This window comes from Gymnoscopelus braueri, assembly GCF_963280865.1.
Source record: "Gymnoscopelus braueri genome assembly, chromosome: 2".
Classification (NCBI taxonomy): Eukaryota; Metazoa; Chordata; class Actinopteri; order Myctophiformes; family Myctophidae; genus Gymnoscopelus; species Gymnoscopelus braueri.
In genome coordinates this window covers 48,603,822-48,620,043 of record NC_137604.1, presented here as the reverse complement: position 1 = coordinate 48,620,043, position 16,222 = coordinate 48,603,822, and the positions used below count along the sequence as shown (strand labels likewise).

Genomic DNA, 16,222 nt, shown 5'->3' with positions numbered 1-16,222 from the left:
ATCATCAGGAATAATCCTTTTGTCTTTTTGGGGTTACAACAGACACATTGGTGCTGTGAATATAGTATATTTGAGCATGTTTGGAAAAAGTGTACAGCATCTCCTGCACTGCATGCTTTTTCATTGTACTGATCCCCGAAATGGTCCAGGGGGGGGCAAACATCCCACAAACTTCCTAGCAAACCAATTGATGTTTGAATAAATAAAGATTGTTGAGACAATAGAATGGTGGTCTCAAAGCTAGTCCCACAGTCGGCGATCTTCCACTTTGCTGTCAAGGAAGCTCTGTTGCTTTGTTTTTCCCTTCATTTTCTTCAGCGAACTTTGGTAACCCCAATGTTTTTGAAAGAACATCGATGGGTAGACAGTTTGGCACCATTCGTTCATCCTTCATCTCAATAGATTTCCTCATTGGCATCCAGGTTGAATGTGCCTTTAGGCCTACACATGGACATACAGAGAGGACAAAACTGCAATATTTATACAAACGTACACAGTAAAACCCTTTATGAAAACTTTCGGAGTGTAAAATGTATCCGTAAGGCTCCATTTTGGTCGGTTTGTACAATCTCTTGTAAACATGTAATACTGAGGCTTTTATTGTGTAGTAAAATGTCATATTAAGAGTGTCACAGATATGTACGTCTAGTGTATAAGCAGACTATGTACGCGTATGTTATGTATGTTTGTATTGAACATGTGTCACAGACATTTCTGTACAATAAGAAGCCATCTAAAGCACAAAATGCAGAGATAATGCTTTCATTATATTGCTATCATCATGAAATGTGAATATCACACATTAAATAGAGAATTATCAAGATGTACAGCTGCTACAGATAATAAAACTTAAGCAAAAGTGAGGAGAGTGACAAATTCTGTATCACTCGTAGTTAACGTTTTCATATTGTTCCTTAACCTAAGGCAAGGCAAGTTTATTTCTACCTCCCATTTCATACATGAAGGCAGTTCTAAATGCTTTACATAAAAGAAATGAAGGATAAAAGGAATAAAATAGATTTAAAAAGAGGCATCGCAATTGCACTTTGCATTTTGGAATTCAGCCCAGACTTTGAATTGATTATGTTTTTTTCATTATTTTTAACTCTAGAATAGTAAGCAGGAAGCAGCATTGTCTTACTTGTCAGTACACCCATAAAACTGTTTTCCTCATAGAATAATAGTGTACCTTTGCAGCCAAAAAGTAATTATCAACATTGGTTGTTATTCACTTAACTTCTTAAACACTATTTACTTTGTTGACCGGGGTCGCCCAGTTCAACCTTGCCACCCTTATTTTTTCCCGTTACTCCAAATCTCCTGGTCGAAAATAGACGATCTACAAGCTCGTAGCTTTTAAATATGTTTTCGTTGCTTTATAGCGAGTAGAGTAGTGCCAGTGGTGGACAAAGTACTCAACCCCAGTACTTGAGCCAAAGTATTGATACTCCTGGTCAAATATTACTCAACTGCATGTGAAAGTGTTGAGCTAAAGTACTGGGGTACTTGCTTTTCAAAACACCTGAGTATTCAAAGGTATGTGCTTTATAAAATACTTAAGTATTCAAAAGTACAAATTACAAAGTACATTTTCTTTTTAGCAACAATGCTTTGCTGTATTACAATTTAGACGTTATCCAAAAAGATGTTTTAAAAGTTCACATTTTGAAAGAAAATCCATTTTAGTAAAAATAGCAGATCTACAAGGTGTTGTGACATTGTAGGTCTGCTATTTTCACTATTGAAATAGGGCTTATGTGGTTAATTCAAACGTACTGTTTTCCATTCCTAGAAATGTAGTGGAGTCAAAAGTACAATAAACATGAATACTGCTGAAGAGATGTTGAGATTGGCTGGTGCAGGGTTATGTTGTATTTTCATCTGATGTCATGTTTTAAAGTTAAAGTGGCTAGGTGGATAGGTATAAAAAAGACTAAAGAAAACAAAGTTTCTGAGTCAGTCTGTGTCAACATATACACACTTTCACTTAGTGGTTAATGCGTTACCATTCATCCAAATTATGTGTGTGTTGTGTGTGTGCGTGCGTGCATGTGTGTACACTGAATGATGTCTTTATGGCCCCTTATTGTTCCTGTTGTGTTACAGGTTGAACTTTGAACCATATGTTGCCTTTAAAGGAGCTATCAGTCACTTTTCTGACTCAGGAATCACCATGGTGAAGCCCGGCCATGAAAACTCTGTCATCTGAGCCACCAGTCAGGTAGTAAATGTAACCGTGGTGACGTGAATTATTCATGAGGAGGTGGAGCCATCTTACCGGAACAGGTGTCTGTAGGGGAAAGTACAGAGAGAGCGACAGAGAGAGAGAGAGAGACAAAGAGAAAGAGAAAGAAAGAGAGACAGAGAGAGATTGAGACAGAGATGGAGGGAGGGAGGCATGGAGGAACTGAAATACATACATAGAACTGTATGAGGAAGAAATGTATTAAAAGCAACCAAACAAAGTAAAGGCATGGGTTTAAGAACAGCTGTCAGCAAAAGGGCAATGGTGAGTGAAACCAAGTGAAAATAACATTCTAGAGAAGAAACAAACCAGAGCAGAGATATGGAGAAAGAGCTGGATGAAGATGATGGGACCTTCACCAATATCTCTCTGGCAGATGATGCAGGTACATTCATTTAAGCAAATAATATGTGCTAAGACACAACTGTTCTCTAAAATGTTATTATTCAAGAACATGGTATGTGGTTGTACTGTACCTAAGCTATGATGCATGGACTGGTTCTGACATGGTTACTACGTACTAGTCACACTCACACATGAACTGTATTAAGTCAGTTGGAGATGTATAACCACTAACTTGTCCTTTATGTTAAGTGCCAGTGCTTAAAATCATATGACACATATACACAGAAGTCATCATCTCACATAGCAGGCATATTTCATTTTATTATGAGGGAATTTCTATATGCAGGCATAGGTCAGAGGACCTATGCAGGTAAGTTGGCAGCCAGCATTTGACTTGCACAAGTGAGCAGCCTATATATGAGACAGAACAGAAGCCTCAAACAGCGACAAACTTGTAGAACAGGTGTGGTTGTGTGGGCATTTCTATTGTGGCAAGACTGAGGAGTGGCTCCTTCAAATGGTGTATGCATGGCTTTCACATGCACACACGCACGCACACACACACACACACACACACACACACACACACACACACACACACACACACACACACACACACACACACACACACACACACACACACACACACACACACACACACACACACACACACACACACACACACACACACACACACACACACACACACACTTTATGATTATTTCATGAGTGTGTAGGCTACAAGAATTGTTACAAGAAATTTTCTTTTTTTTTAACCATCTGTTGTGTTGAGGTGATGGTGGGTGCATGTGTTGAGGTCAGAGCTTGAAGGTTTGGCCTTGCAGGGGGGGGGGGGGGGCATTAGACTTGGTAGGTCAGCCCATAGATATATATCTATGGGTCAGCCAACATGCTGACTGTACAGTTCAGTCTACAAGCTACTGTTGGGCATGCATTAACCACTTAACACTTAGTGGTTTTTTTTTCTTCTTCACCTACAATGACAGGCGTACTGCCTGGGTTAAAGTGGTTATGTTTAGGTACTGACTGAGGGGCTGGTGTCTACTTATTAAGCCCCTGGCTCAAGTATGTGTGTAATGTTATAATAAATAACCAGAACATAAATGATTATAGACCTACATATGATATGCTTTGTTATTATTAGGAATATATGGCCATAGTTTTTGGGCTTGTTTTGGCTTATCTCTCGCAAGATTTGGCTTGTTTTTGGAGGTCGGTTGGCTTATGTCTCTCACGAGAGTTGGCAACACATGTCCATCGGGGTGCATCTCTCCACTGAGGTGCCATGAAAAGATGTCTCCCTCTGGCGGTACACCTAGGTAATTACAGTGTAGGCGTGTGTGTGTGTGTGTGTGTGTTGTTGGAGATGATGATGTGGTGTGTGTGAGAGTCAGAGGGTTTAGTGTTAGTGTAGTGTTGTCTCATCACCAAAAGCAAAACTGCAGTGTCTTGTTTACAAGGTTAGCTGATCGAAAACCAAGCGGACCTTTCTTGTCTCACCGAAGGTAAACCTTAACATGGACACAAACAGTCGTTATTAGCGGTGGAACCAGACGATCCATTGCTTTACAAACCCACAATGGCGTTGATTTGGAGAATTCTCCCATACAAGCTAACTGGCTAGCTTAGCAGCATGCTAGCACGCAGTGTTGCCATATCGGCTTATTATAAGCGACTTTGTTTGGGCTTATTTTTCTGTGAAGTTTATTGTAAATATTGGTTATTGGATTGCGTTTTTTTTTTGGGGCTTGTTTCTAGTGTTGTTTCTCAACCATGTTCAAGTCAAGGACCCCCAAATTAATATGTATTTGTCTGCGGACCCCAATCTGAAAATATTTTATGCCAGGTGCCAGGGAGTAGGATAGATCTGTGTTGTTAAAATGTTTTTTTTTTAAATATTCAGTTAAAAAAAAAAAAAAAAGATCTACAAGCTTCGACGCGTCGTGAGCTTTGTGAGATCTGCTATTTTGTAATTATAGCCAACGTTTAAAGGGCGAAGGGCTCGCTTCTTTTTTGGCTTGTTTTCATAGACCTGGTTGCTTGTTTCTCTCGCAAGACCTGGCAACGCTGATAGCACCGTTACATCAGTGTTTGTTTTCAGTATTTCTGTCGGAGCTACCGTTTCATTTCATCTACTACTGGTTAAATGGTTCAGATAACGGCTGATAATGTTTGTGTATTTGACTAGAGAGCTGAATGATGTGACTGTAAAATGTTATAACGATATCCAAGGCCCATAACGTCTTGTCGTGATATATTTCTCTCATTCTCGTCGTGCCTCGTATCTTCCATCATGTATCATGTTCTGATTGAACACTTTATTAACACTGAACTTTATTCACTTGAAATGTTTTACATTGGATATTTTCAAATATTGTCCAGCAGCCCAGGCTGTGTAGCATCGCGGTGGCTAATTCGATCATCTATTCTGTGTTGATCAGTGTTGCCAGATTGTGTGAGAAATAAGACACCAGGTCTAGGAAAACAAGCCCAAAAGAAGCGAATAAATAGGCCACATGAGCACTTTAAACCTACATGCATTGGCTATTTGAAAATAGCTGATCGTGACGCGTTGTGATCTTGTAGATCTGCTATTTTCAAAATGATCTGGGGGGATGTGGAATATTTTAACAACACAAATCTGGTACAGGGGTCCCTGGAACAAAATATTCAAATTACATGAAAATGTTTCAGAACCACTGGTGTAAACAACATTGGGAAACAAGCCCAAATAAGCTACACTTTAGAAACGAGACCAAAAAAATCGCAACTCGCAACCACCAATATTTACAAGCAACTTTACAGAAAAAGAAGCCAAAAAAAGTCGCTTGTAATAAGCGGACATGGCAACCCTGTCTGCTGGACGTGGGGCTCCATCATCAGGGCTCCTCCATATCGGCCTGGGCGTGGCGTCAGCCTCTCCTTATGCTCCGTCGTACGACGACGTTACTTGTCTAAAAGAACCGAGCTTCAAGCTAACAACGTGTAAAAAAAGAAAGAAGCAGCTGTCATTTGGCGAATTGATATAGATTTTTCATGTATTTCCTTTGTATCTTCTCCCCTCATCGTGTGCTGCCCCTCTCTCTTTAGAATGATAGCGGATCAGTGCACAAGACAGCAGTATGAACTAGATAACAGTAAAACACTCACTGAAGTTTGTTGTCTGGATCAGTGGCCTGAAAGTGAACCTTTTCAGGGCGTGACACCCCAAAATAATCATATTTGAACCGGTTGGACCCCCCCCCCCCACACACACACACACACACCCCTTGATAAGCACTTGGAATTGTAGGAATTGAGACATTACGTTTAGTTTGACTCGGTTCCACAGATAAATATTGTGAAAATGGTGTGAGCTTATAGATCGGCTATTTTTTATTTTGTTTGCCTCTTTCTTATATTATTTGACAATTTGGCCAATGTAGCTTATTGATTACTTTTGATGCAGTAATGGTCTTTTTTTGGTTAGGTATTAAAAAGGCCTTAAATTGTCACTTCACTGTTATCTGGGGACCCGCCTGATGTGGGGGTCCCGACCCACATGTTGAGAACCACTGGTCTGGATCACAACCACCCCCCCCCCTCCCTCTCCCACTGTTCGACTCTCTCCTCATTGTTTGTCTTGTCTTACAGCGGACAGTCGAACTGCAGCCCTGTATACCAAACAGGACACGGAGCTCTTCACCATGAACTGTGACATAGATGGTACGGACACTTCTGTGTATCTGGTTGTCTTGTGGTGCGAGGGGAAAATAAGTGCAATCAATGTATGAGAGAGAGAGAGAGATACATCTGGTTAATTGCAGTGAGAATGCTGTATCTGCTTATGGGCATGATGTCAAATGGAACTTGTGTGTGTGCTTCAGGAGAAATGGAGAACCAAGTGGAGGTGGAAGAGAAGACCAGGCTCATAAATCAGGTTCTGGAACTTCAGCACACGCTGGAAGGTATGCCTTTCTTTCTCTCTTGCCCTCCCAAACATACCTACTGTTCTGTCCTTGCTCTCTAAACACACAGCATCCACTTAGAGGTTGTTGAACACATCGGCTATTCACTACTATGACTCTTTCTTATGCGCACTAACGCCAACTCATATCTCAATCAATGCGCTTCATCTCTTAAGTCCATCTCACATCGCTTTCCAAGATTTGTTGAGCATTGAACTTTTTAACATGCCCATCTCCTTGTATTGCCATATAGTAGGGGGTACTAAGTGAAAAATCGTTACGCGGCGGATAAAAGCATGAAATTTGATACAGATGTCCCTTGGGTCATCCTAAAACATCCTAGAAGGGGTGCCCAAAAAAATCTTAAACAGGAAGTGAGTTATGGACAAAATCCAAAATGGCCACCTAAACTGTTGACCGTTAGCCTCGGAAACCCAGGCTTTTTTTTGTTACAAAAGAAAAAAAGCCTGGGGGAGCCATGCAGGAACGATGGTCTTGGACCTTGTTATCTCCTAAACAATCAGAGTGCAGAGGGGCGTCGCTCTAAATTCTGTGACGTCAGCGTGCTCCGTGCACAGGCCGGGGGGGGGAGGGGAGGGGAGGCGGGGACTAGGGCTGAACGATTTTGGGAAAAAATCTAATTGCGATTTTCCTGACTGATATTGCGATTGCGATTTGATTGCGATTTTTTAATTTTATTAAAAAAAAGAAAAAATCTTTAACATTTTTTTAAGTCAAGCTTCAGTTTAGTATTCACTGTGTACGTTTAAAAAGTAATTGGAAGTAATGGAACATTACCAAATGGCATACCATTTATTTACTGTTCTAGATTCTAATAAATAAGGATGAGAACTAAAAGATATGAATTGCTTCATTGCTTCCAACATGTATCTTCCAAGTACTTTTTTCCCATGTATATATTTAAACATTTAGCTGGAATAGAAATAGCTTATTTTTGTAAACAACCCAACATTGAACTTGTTAAGTCATTAACTTATGGCTCAAGAAGAGAAGCTTTTTCTGAAATGAAGTTCAATAAATAAAAATAAAATTAAACAAATAATTACCTTTTTGTGTAAACAATTCACAGCAGTGAAATAAGTAGGTATTTCACTTATGGCTAAAGAAGCATATTTACTGATATCCAGTATTTAGCTTATGTAGATTAACATTCAACTAAAATGTAACACTTTTTTGTCTCACAAGGCAAAGTCCTCTCCTACTGTACATTGTATTACTACTACTCCTTGGAAGTGAAAAACTCAGAATACATAACGCAGTGGTGGAAAGTAACTAAGTACATTTACTTAAGTACTGTATTTGTACTTTACTTGAGTATTTCTAATTTCCAATACTTTAACTTCTACTCCACTACATCTCAGAGGCAAATATTGTACTTTTACTCCACTACAATTATTTGAAAACTTTAGTCACTAGTTACTTTTCAGATATAAATTATAATATTGTAAAACCTACATTAACCACTTTGGCCCTATTTTATACCTAGGTTATTTGAAAATAGCAGATCTACAAGCTCACAACGCGCCGTGATACGACGCGTTGTGAGCTTGTAGATCTGCTATTTTCAAACATTAGTACTTTTACTTTTGGTACTTTAAGTACATTTTGATACCAATACTTTTGTACTTTTATTCAAGTACATTTTGAATTTTTACTTGTAACAGAGTACTTCTACATTGCAGTATTGATACTTTTACTTAAGTACAACATTTGAGTACTTTTTCCACCACTGTACATAACATAAGTGACAAAGATACAGTTCATAGTCGCTTCTTTTGGGCTTGTTTTCATAGACAGGGTTGCTTATTTCTCTCACAAAACCTGGCAACACTGACCAGGAAGTGCTTTCCATCGTATTGTTTACATATCACAGCATTCAACAGTTATATAGTTTATATAGTTATATAATAGATTAATAATGATGGGAAGAATACAAGTTACACTTACAGAAGCAAACATAGATAGGAGCAACACTACTACTACACTACTTGTGTCGCACCGAAAATAATGTTTTACCGCTACGCGCGGCATCAGGGATTTGCGCAACACGGCCGTTCGACAAACTTTAAATACTCGTAGCCGACGGAGACCTAACTCTATGAGAGGGACAGAGCGAGAGAGAGAGGGGCGGGGGGGCTCGCTGCCCTCTCGCTCCCTGTAGAGAGAGGCAGGCAGCCACTCTGGAGAGAAGGAGACAAGTCCCGCGGGTGCTCTGGGATTAATATGAATATTAAAATTATTTATTATGATAAAATAAAAAATAAAAAAATCGCGGCCTTTGCGATTAGCTAATCGCGTGGTTTCAAATCGCGATTTCGGTTTGAAAACGATTAATCGTTCAGCCTTAGCGGGGACATAGATTGGTGAAGCAATAGGAAGCCACGCACAAATCCGGGCGGCTGTGTTTGGGTCCGCCCTTCAAGACCATGGATTGAGCTCGTAGCCTCAGGCTAGTTGACCGTTGACTCAAAAGACACCAAAATAATCTCCAAAAAGCATAAAATGTGGCACACATGTCCTTTGGGTCATCCTAAGACATCCTAGAAGGGGAGCCCAAAAAAATCTGAAACAGGAAGTGAGTTATTGACCAAATTGAAAATGGCCGCCTAGTGTTGTCGATTGACTCAAAAGACAACTAAAGAATCTCCAAAAAGTATAAAATGTGTCACACATGTCCCTTGGGTCATCCTAAGACATCCCAGAAGGGGTGCCCAAAAAAGTCTTCAACAGGAAGTGAGTTATTGACTAAATTGAAAATGGCCGCCTACAGTGTTGGCGATTGACTCAAAAAGCCTATAGAATCTCCAAAAAGTATACAATTTGGCACATATGTCCCTTGGGTCATCCTAACACATCCTAGAAGGGGTGCCCAAAATAATCTGAAACAGGAAGTGAGTTATGGACTAAATTGAAAATGGCCGCCTACAGTGTTGAAAGATGATGCAAGATACCTACAGAATCTCATAAAAGCATGAAATGTGGTACAAATGTCCCTTGGGTGATCTGAACGCATCCTACAAGGGGTGCCCAAAAAGGTTTTAAACAGGAAGTGACCGCCTAAAAGCAGTTGACACAAAAGAAAACATAAGGGGACGTCATAAAAGTGTATAATTTGGTACGTACATTGAGTGCTTCTTAATATATCCTAGAAGGGGTTATTTATTTGTTTGCTTGTTTATTAAACTTTTTAGGAAGGGACCATGTTGAAGAAATTCTAAATGGCTGTTTAAACAGTTGACCATGGCAGTCTGCATATTATGCAGACTCAATACGACAGGTTATGCAGTGCATAACTTGCCGTATTTTGTAGTCTACCTTCTGTTTTCATTTCTACATCACTTATTTATTTTACTTTCTGCATAATTTTTTTATTGTACTCTTTGAATCTTCTTTATTTATCTAACTCTCTGCATATTCTCATTTATTTTACTCTGCATCTTATCTTATTAATTTTGCACTCTACATCTTCTTGCTTGTTTTACACTCTATCTTCTCATGTATTTTCTTCTTGATCATTACTGTTTTTTTGTGATTAGTGTTTAGTAACTACATGTATTCATGTGTGACATTTCGCAATTACCAGCACATTGGCATAATGCTCTGCAAGGTAACCCAGCATCCCGGCATCTACACTTTCTCGAACAGAAGGGCTCAGCTTTGCAGCCACACTTGAGTTCTCTACAAACTTAAGCAGCCTCTGGCAAGAGTGTCCATAAAGGTGTCCACGAATCAGCGACTTTAATTTATTTGTCAGGAGATGGTAGAGATTGCATAGCTTTCAGGCTTCTGGACCAAATGCTAGATTGGCTGCTCGATTTGAATATTGTAGCAGTGCAGCCCGTGTGGGAGGAGTGTTTTCCATTGAGAGACTATTCAAACTTTTTTGGCACCCCTTAGGATGCATTCAGATCACCCAAGGGACATTTGTACCAAATGTCATGCTTTTATGAGATTATTTTTTATGAGTGTCTTTTGCATCATCTGTCAAGACTGTACACAGCCATTTTCAATTTAGTCAATAACTCACTTCCTGTTTCAGATAATTTCAGGCACCCCTTCTAGGATGTCTTAGGATGACCCAAGGGACATGTATGCCATTATGAGATTCTTTAGTTGTCTTTTGAGTCAATCGACAACACTGTAGGCGGTCATTTTCAATTTTGTCAATGACTCACTTCCTGTTTAAGATTTTTTTGGGCACCCCTTCTGGGATGTCTTGGGATGACCCAAGGGACATATGTGCCAAATGTTATGCTTTTATGAGATTCTTTAGTTGTCTTTTGAGTCAATAGATAACACTGTAGGCGGCCATTTTCAATTTTGTCAATAACTCAGTTCCTGCTTAAGATTTCTTTGGGCACCCCTTCTAGGATGTCTTAGGATGACCAAAAAGACATGTGTGCCAAATTGTATGCTTTTATGAGATTCTTTAGTTGTCTTTTGAGTCAATCGACAACACTAGGCGGCCATTTTCAATTTAGTCAATAACTCACTTCCTGTTTCAGATTCCTTTGGGCACCCCTTCTAGGATGTCTTAGGATGACCCAAGGGACATATGTGCCAAATTTTATGCTTTTTGGAGATTCTTTTGGTGTCTTTTGAGTCAACGGTCAACAGTTTAGGTGGCCATTTTGAATTTTGTCCATACGTCACTTCCTGTTTAAGATTTTTTTGGGCACCCCTTCTAGGATGTTTTAGGATGACCCAAGGGACATCTGTATCAAATTTCATGCTTTTATCCGCCGCGTAACGATTTGGCCATTTTTTGTGCTTAGTACCCCCTACTAATATCTGTAGCCCTTGCTCTCTTTTTCTCCTGGTTGTTCATTCTTACCCACCTCTCCAGTCTTTTCCCCCCACACTCTTTCTGTATATGCACAGTGCCAGATTTAGCATTAGCTGTTAGCCTGGTACTTGCCGGGTGTTGACAAGTGAAATTATATTGTGGAGTATGTATGTGTGTATATACTGTATAACACACACACAGACAGACAGACACACACACACACACACACACACACACACACACACACACACACACACACACAGACACACAGACACACACAGACAGACAGATACACACAGACAGACAGATGTCAAATGAAAGGAAAACAATATAAACTGGTGTTCTGCCACCACAAGCCACCAGGGCAGTTTCAGTGCACCGTAGCATAGATTGTACAAGTCTCTGGAACTCTACTGGAGGGAAGGAAGGAAGACAATTCTTCCAAAGATAATATCCTCATTTGGTGTTTTGACGATGGTGGTGGAGAGCAGTCTAACACATTAGACCAACATTTCCCATGCTGTAGATGTTCAAAAGGGTTCAGATCGGGTGACTGTGAAGGCCATAGCATAATGATTGACATCATGTATATACTCATAAAACATTCAGTGAGTGACCCCCTTGTTCCCTGTGGACGAGGCATTGTCATCTTGAAAGAGACCACTCCCATCAGGATAGGAATGTTTCATTATACTATAAGGTAACCACTCAGAATAACTTTGTATTCATCTCTAAGTGGAAAAGTGGGCCCAAACTATGTCAAGAGAATGTCCTCCCCAGAGCCACAGGACCGATCACTGAAGGGGTCAAGCATTCCGACCCGTACTGATGGGTTTATGCGCTGAAACTCTACTATACCTTCCCTCTCTATGTAGTTGTCAACTGACTGTTCTTGCTGACACAGTCTAATTGACATTTTCAGTCACCGGACGAGGAGTTGCCTTTTGGTTTTTCCTTATATCACACTAATGCATAATGTGCACCTTTTACCATGAATTCTGACACTATTTACTGATGTCTTTCACATACAGTAGATCAAAAGGTTGAAGTCACTTTAGTCACTGTTCCTATTGAATCACTAGCCCAGCGGGCAGCGGTCTTTGTGAGTGACGCTCCTGCCATCAGTGCCCCAATAACCAATCATCTTTCATAGTCAGATCAGATTTTCTCTTGACATCTTGACCTAAAGTCATGGCCATCAAGCTGCCCACACTAGAGAAACAGGAGATATGCTCCTGACCTATGGGCCACATGGCTCAGGAAACATTGGTTCCCAAGGCTTCTACCCTACATACAGTGAGATTAACTCATCATTTATTTATTGGCCACTGTGGCTTGTGAATTTCATCCACTTGCCACTGTAGCAGAAAAGATGATTGAAATAATGCTGCTTTGATGATTGCCAAAGTTGGTAACATTAGACAGACGTTTTAGATGTTTTAATGGATTGTAAAAAACGCTCGAATAATGAATTCTATTCTGTTTTGGAATAATCTTTGTTGACTTGCCCATCTATGTTGCAGACCTGTCGGCACGAGTGGATGCGGTCAAGGAGGAGAACCTTAAGCTCAAGTCAGAGAACCAGGTTCTCGGTCAATACATTGAGAACCTCATGTCTGCCTCCAGTGTGTTCCAGACGACCGACACCAAGAGCAAACGGAAGTAAGGAAGCCCTGGATAATCCTGTAGATAAACACCAGGGAAGAGTAAACCCACCACAGAGACACAGAGATGAAGTTGTTTCCCTAACAGACTTGGGTCTTTACTAAAGTCAAATGAGTTAAATCAAATTTACTTGCATCAAAAATGCAAACTAACAGTTAAAAGGGGAACTTTGACGATATTCAACGTGAATTCTATTGTGATGAAAATTGTCATGAAAATCTGAAGAAGAACAAAAACACTTGCCAATGCATTGTGTGTGTTGAGAACTCGCTCATGGCACTGGAAAATCTCCGCCAGCCTAAGTAAAACATGTCTTTCAAGTGTTCTGTTACGATTTTTACAATACAGTGACAGGATTCATGTTCAATATCAACGATGTTCCCCTTAAGTCACCTATTCTAATGACTCACTAAGTTAAGACTTGGACATAACGGACTGATTTTAATGACAGTATTGGCCAGCTCTGTTTTGTAGCAGCTTTCTCTCCTTCCTAGAGACTAAAGGTCATCCTTGGATCACTAGTACAAGATTCTAGCTCAGCTAGACAACAGTGAAAATAAAAAAATCTAAATTTGTATACTGAACATTGGAACAACTGGCAAGACAAGTGGTTAGGGGGTATTTGTACATAGGGTTCATTCTCACACTGTCAGATTTGGAGTAAATAGTATTTGCAAATACATTTTCCTTTTTTCTTTTAATATGCACGCTGTCCATGTTACGATTAAAATTCAGATAGTGTCATTTGGGGGAACGTCGAGTTTGCTAAAGTTGCTAAATTTACTCTCAAATATGTAACTTGGCACAGCATAGTATTGTCCAATGTGGCAAAACTTTAATCTGTCACATAAAGAGGGCGTAAACTTAAAAAATTCTTCTAAACTCTTTGTTTTGTTTGTTTGTTTATTTATATACTGTATTTCTATGGAAGCCGGATCTGCATTTTGGTTGGATCTTGGATGTCATAATGATGCCATGATTTCATTTCTGTACTTCAAAACTTGTTTAATCTGGATTGAACTGGACTGTATTAATGAGTGACAAATATGAATCGCATGGTCATGTAATTCATTCACGTGCGAGTAACGGACGCCTTGAACACTGTTGTTCTTTTCCTTTTGTCTAATAATTGTATGTCTTATGAAATATGATTGAATCAAATCACTCGATTGCAGAATGGTTAAAGCCACTATACGGTTTCTTATGCACAGGGAATTGGTATCTAGTTTGATATTGCCACTACGGCATGCTTGGAAATGAAAGCACAGGGAAACTGGATCTCAAGTGGTCAGAAATGTACATAGATTCAATTTTATTGCTGTTTTGTCATAAAACTAAATCCTTTGAAAATAACACAGATATTTTATTTCAACTCAAGCATTGGTGACCCGTTAAATTTACTCCTTTGTTGTCCCGAAAAGTGAGTCCTTGTTGGGCTCCAAAGCAAATGTTAGAATTTTAACTATTTCTAATAAAATACTGTAAAACCATGACAAAGATGTGATGTCATGGTTGAATTGAGAATAAGGCACTCCTTATACTTGCAGTTGCAGGAGAAAGGACAGTGCAAATCATATTAAGTATTAGTGAGGCAGCGGCAGAGTAGACCGAATGAGACGTGGAGGAACTGAAGCGAAAGACAGAGTTAATTGAAGAGCGCACGAAGCAAAAAGGCAGGCCAGCTTTCCCCTTTAACTGTAAAAGGAAGCAGAAAGAAAACTAGAGGCCTTGAGTGCTATTGATCCAATCACCCAGGCTGAAGAACACTGCCTGGAAGAATCTATCTGGGCATTACCAGGAACAAACATGTGATGTGCTGATCCCATAGAGATATACTATGGCTGATCACAATTCTGCAAGCGGAAATGGGAGAGTGGAGCCTCAAAAGGCCCACACTGCCTTGGTCTGATGCCTGATTCATACTTAGTTGCGCACCGGTAATAGCAGATCTACAAGCTCACGACGCATGTGATGCGTTGAGCCTGTAGATCGGCTATTTTCGGTGTGACACTCGCGAGCTCAACTAAGTATAACTCTGGCTTAAAGAAATTGGAGGAAGGCAATGATATGGAATGGAATCTCAACATTGAACTTTCAGCTTGAATCAGGGGCAGGTTAGTTCATTTGGACTTGAAAAAGTTGGAGTTTATGAAATACTTATCAAGAGTGACTATTATTTCTGGTGCTATTGTAAAAGGAAACATTACATTTTAGGATGGTCACACTGCACACTTCATGGATCCTGTAATAAATGATATTTGAACAGTTACAGTATATGCTTATATTTATTCAGTTTCCCTTTGGCATGCTATGCCCTACCTACAGTACACACCTCCCAAGAAGGTAACTACCCTGTGTGTAGATGCCATGTAAATGTTAACTCAATTTGCCTTCTAATGTTTGTTTTAATAAAGACAAAATATCATTTATTTCTCTGTTTTTGTATTACTTACCCAATCTTTGTGTGTAATAGATTCAAGATTACTTGATAGAAAATGCAATTACAAAAAAAAGGTACAGGTGATATAGTTTAGATATGGTGTCTTCTAAAGTATGTTTGCATGCTTACAGTATATCTCGAAAACAAGGGAGGAAAAAGGACACAGTTTTTGTATTAAATATCGTTTTACTTCCAAGAGCAATGTACAATTAGCAAACATGTAAACAGGGAAATCTGCCATCACTGGGCAAGAACATGACCTACAAAAGCTTGAGACAATAACATAGAAAAGAAATTTGCATAAACCCGTTTTCTCACATAAGCGTTCCAGAATTAATATTTCAGGTAGTCCAGATATTCTGGAACAGCGCAGTCTGCCAACTGAAAGGATTCATGACAGTGATTTCATGGTTGCAGAGGCCAACACCTTATTTGTCTATTCTAGATCTGTTGTTCAAATTGATTGACCATTGACTCAGGTCCCTAAAAATGTTGGATTTACACTGCAGGCTTCTCTGTGTTGACAAGTTCAGTGTATTATATCATAAACAAGTTAAAAGTACAGCATTTCAAAACAGGCCTAGGCTCAAACAATGCAATTCAGCGGAAAAACAGACCCAAAGATGGAAAACAGATTAAGAAATGTCGTTTTCTGAGGCGACGTTGAGAAAAACTAATGAATGTAATTAAAGGAAGAAAAAGAAAATGTCAAGGGAGATTAAAACAGGACTTTAAGATTATAAATAAAATCA

At 39.5% G+C, this 16,222-nt stretch overlaps 1 protein-coding gene across 2 annotated transcripts; it reads left to right on the top strand.

Moving 5' to 3' along the window:
• Positions 1–2,341: 2,341 nt before the first annotated feature.
• Positions 2,342–15,459, top strand: scoca (short coiled-coil protein a). 2 transcript variants are annotated; one of them, XM_080418934.1, is made up of 4 exons: positions 2,342–2,630; positions 6,245–6,316; positions 6,478–6,558; positions 12,889–15,459. In XM_080418934.1, exons 1-4 carry the CDS (start codon positions 2,567–2,569, stop codon positions 13,029–13,031), a joined length of 360 nt encoding a protein of 119 aa, XP_080275060.1. In that variant the 5' UTR covers positions 2,342–2,566; the 3' UTR covers positions 13,032–15,459. The 2 variants fall into 2 exon arrangements, with proteins under 2 accessions (XP_080275060.1, XP_080275061.1); XM_080418935.1 differs by lacking the exon at positions 2,342–2,630 and adding an exon at positions 3,979–4,116.
• Positions 15,460–16,222: the final 763 nt, after the last annotated feature.

What these genes read in the sequence shown, in the direction of transcription:
- scoca (XM_080418934.1), top strand. Translation starts at nt 2,567, where the DNA reads ATGGAGAAAGAGCTGGATGAAGATGATGGGACCTTCACCAATATCTCT. An exon ending in CTCTCTGGCAGATGATGCAG is followed by an intron (nt 2,631 to 6,244) that starts GTACATTCATTT and finishes CTTGTCTTACAG; the next exon opens with CGGACAGTCGAACTGCAGCC. An exon ending in CATGAACTGTGACATAGATG is followed by an intron (nt 6,317 to 6,477) that starts GTACGGACACTT and finishes TGTGTGCTTCAG; the next exon opens with GAGAAATGGAGAACCAAGTG.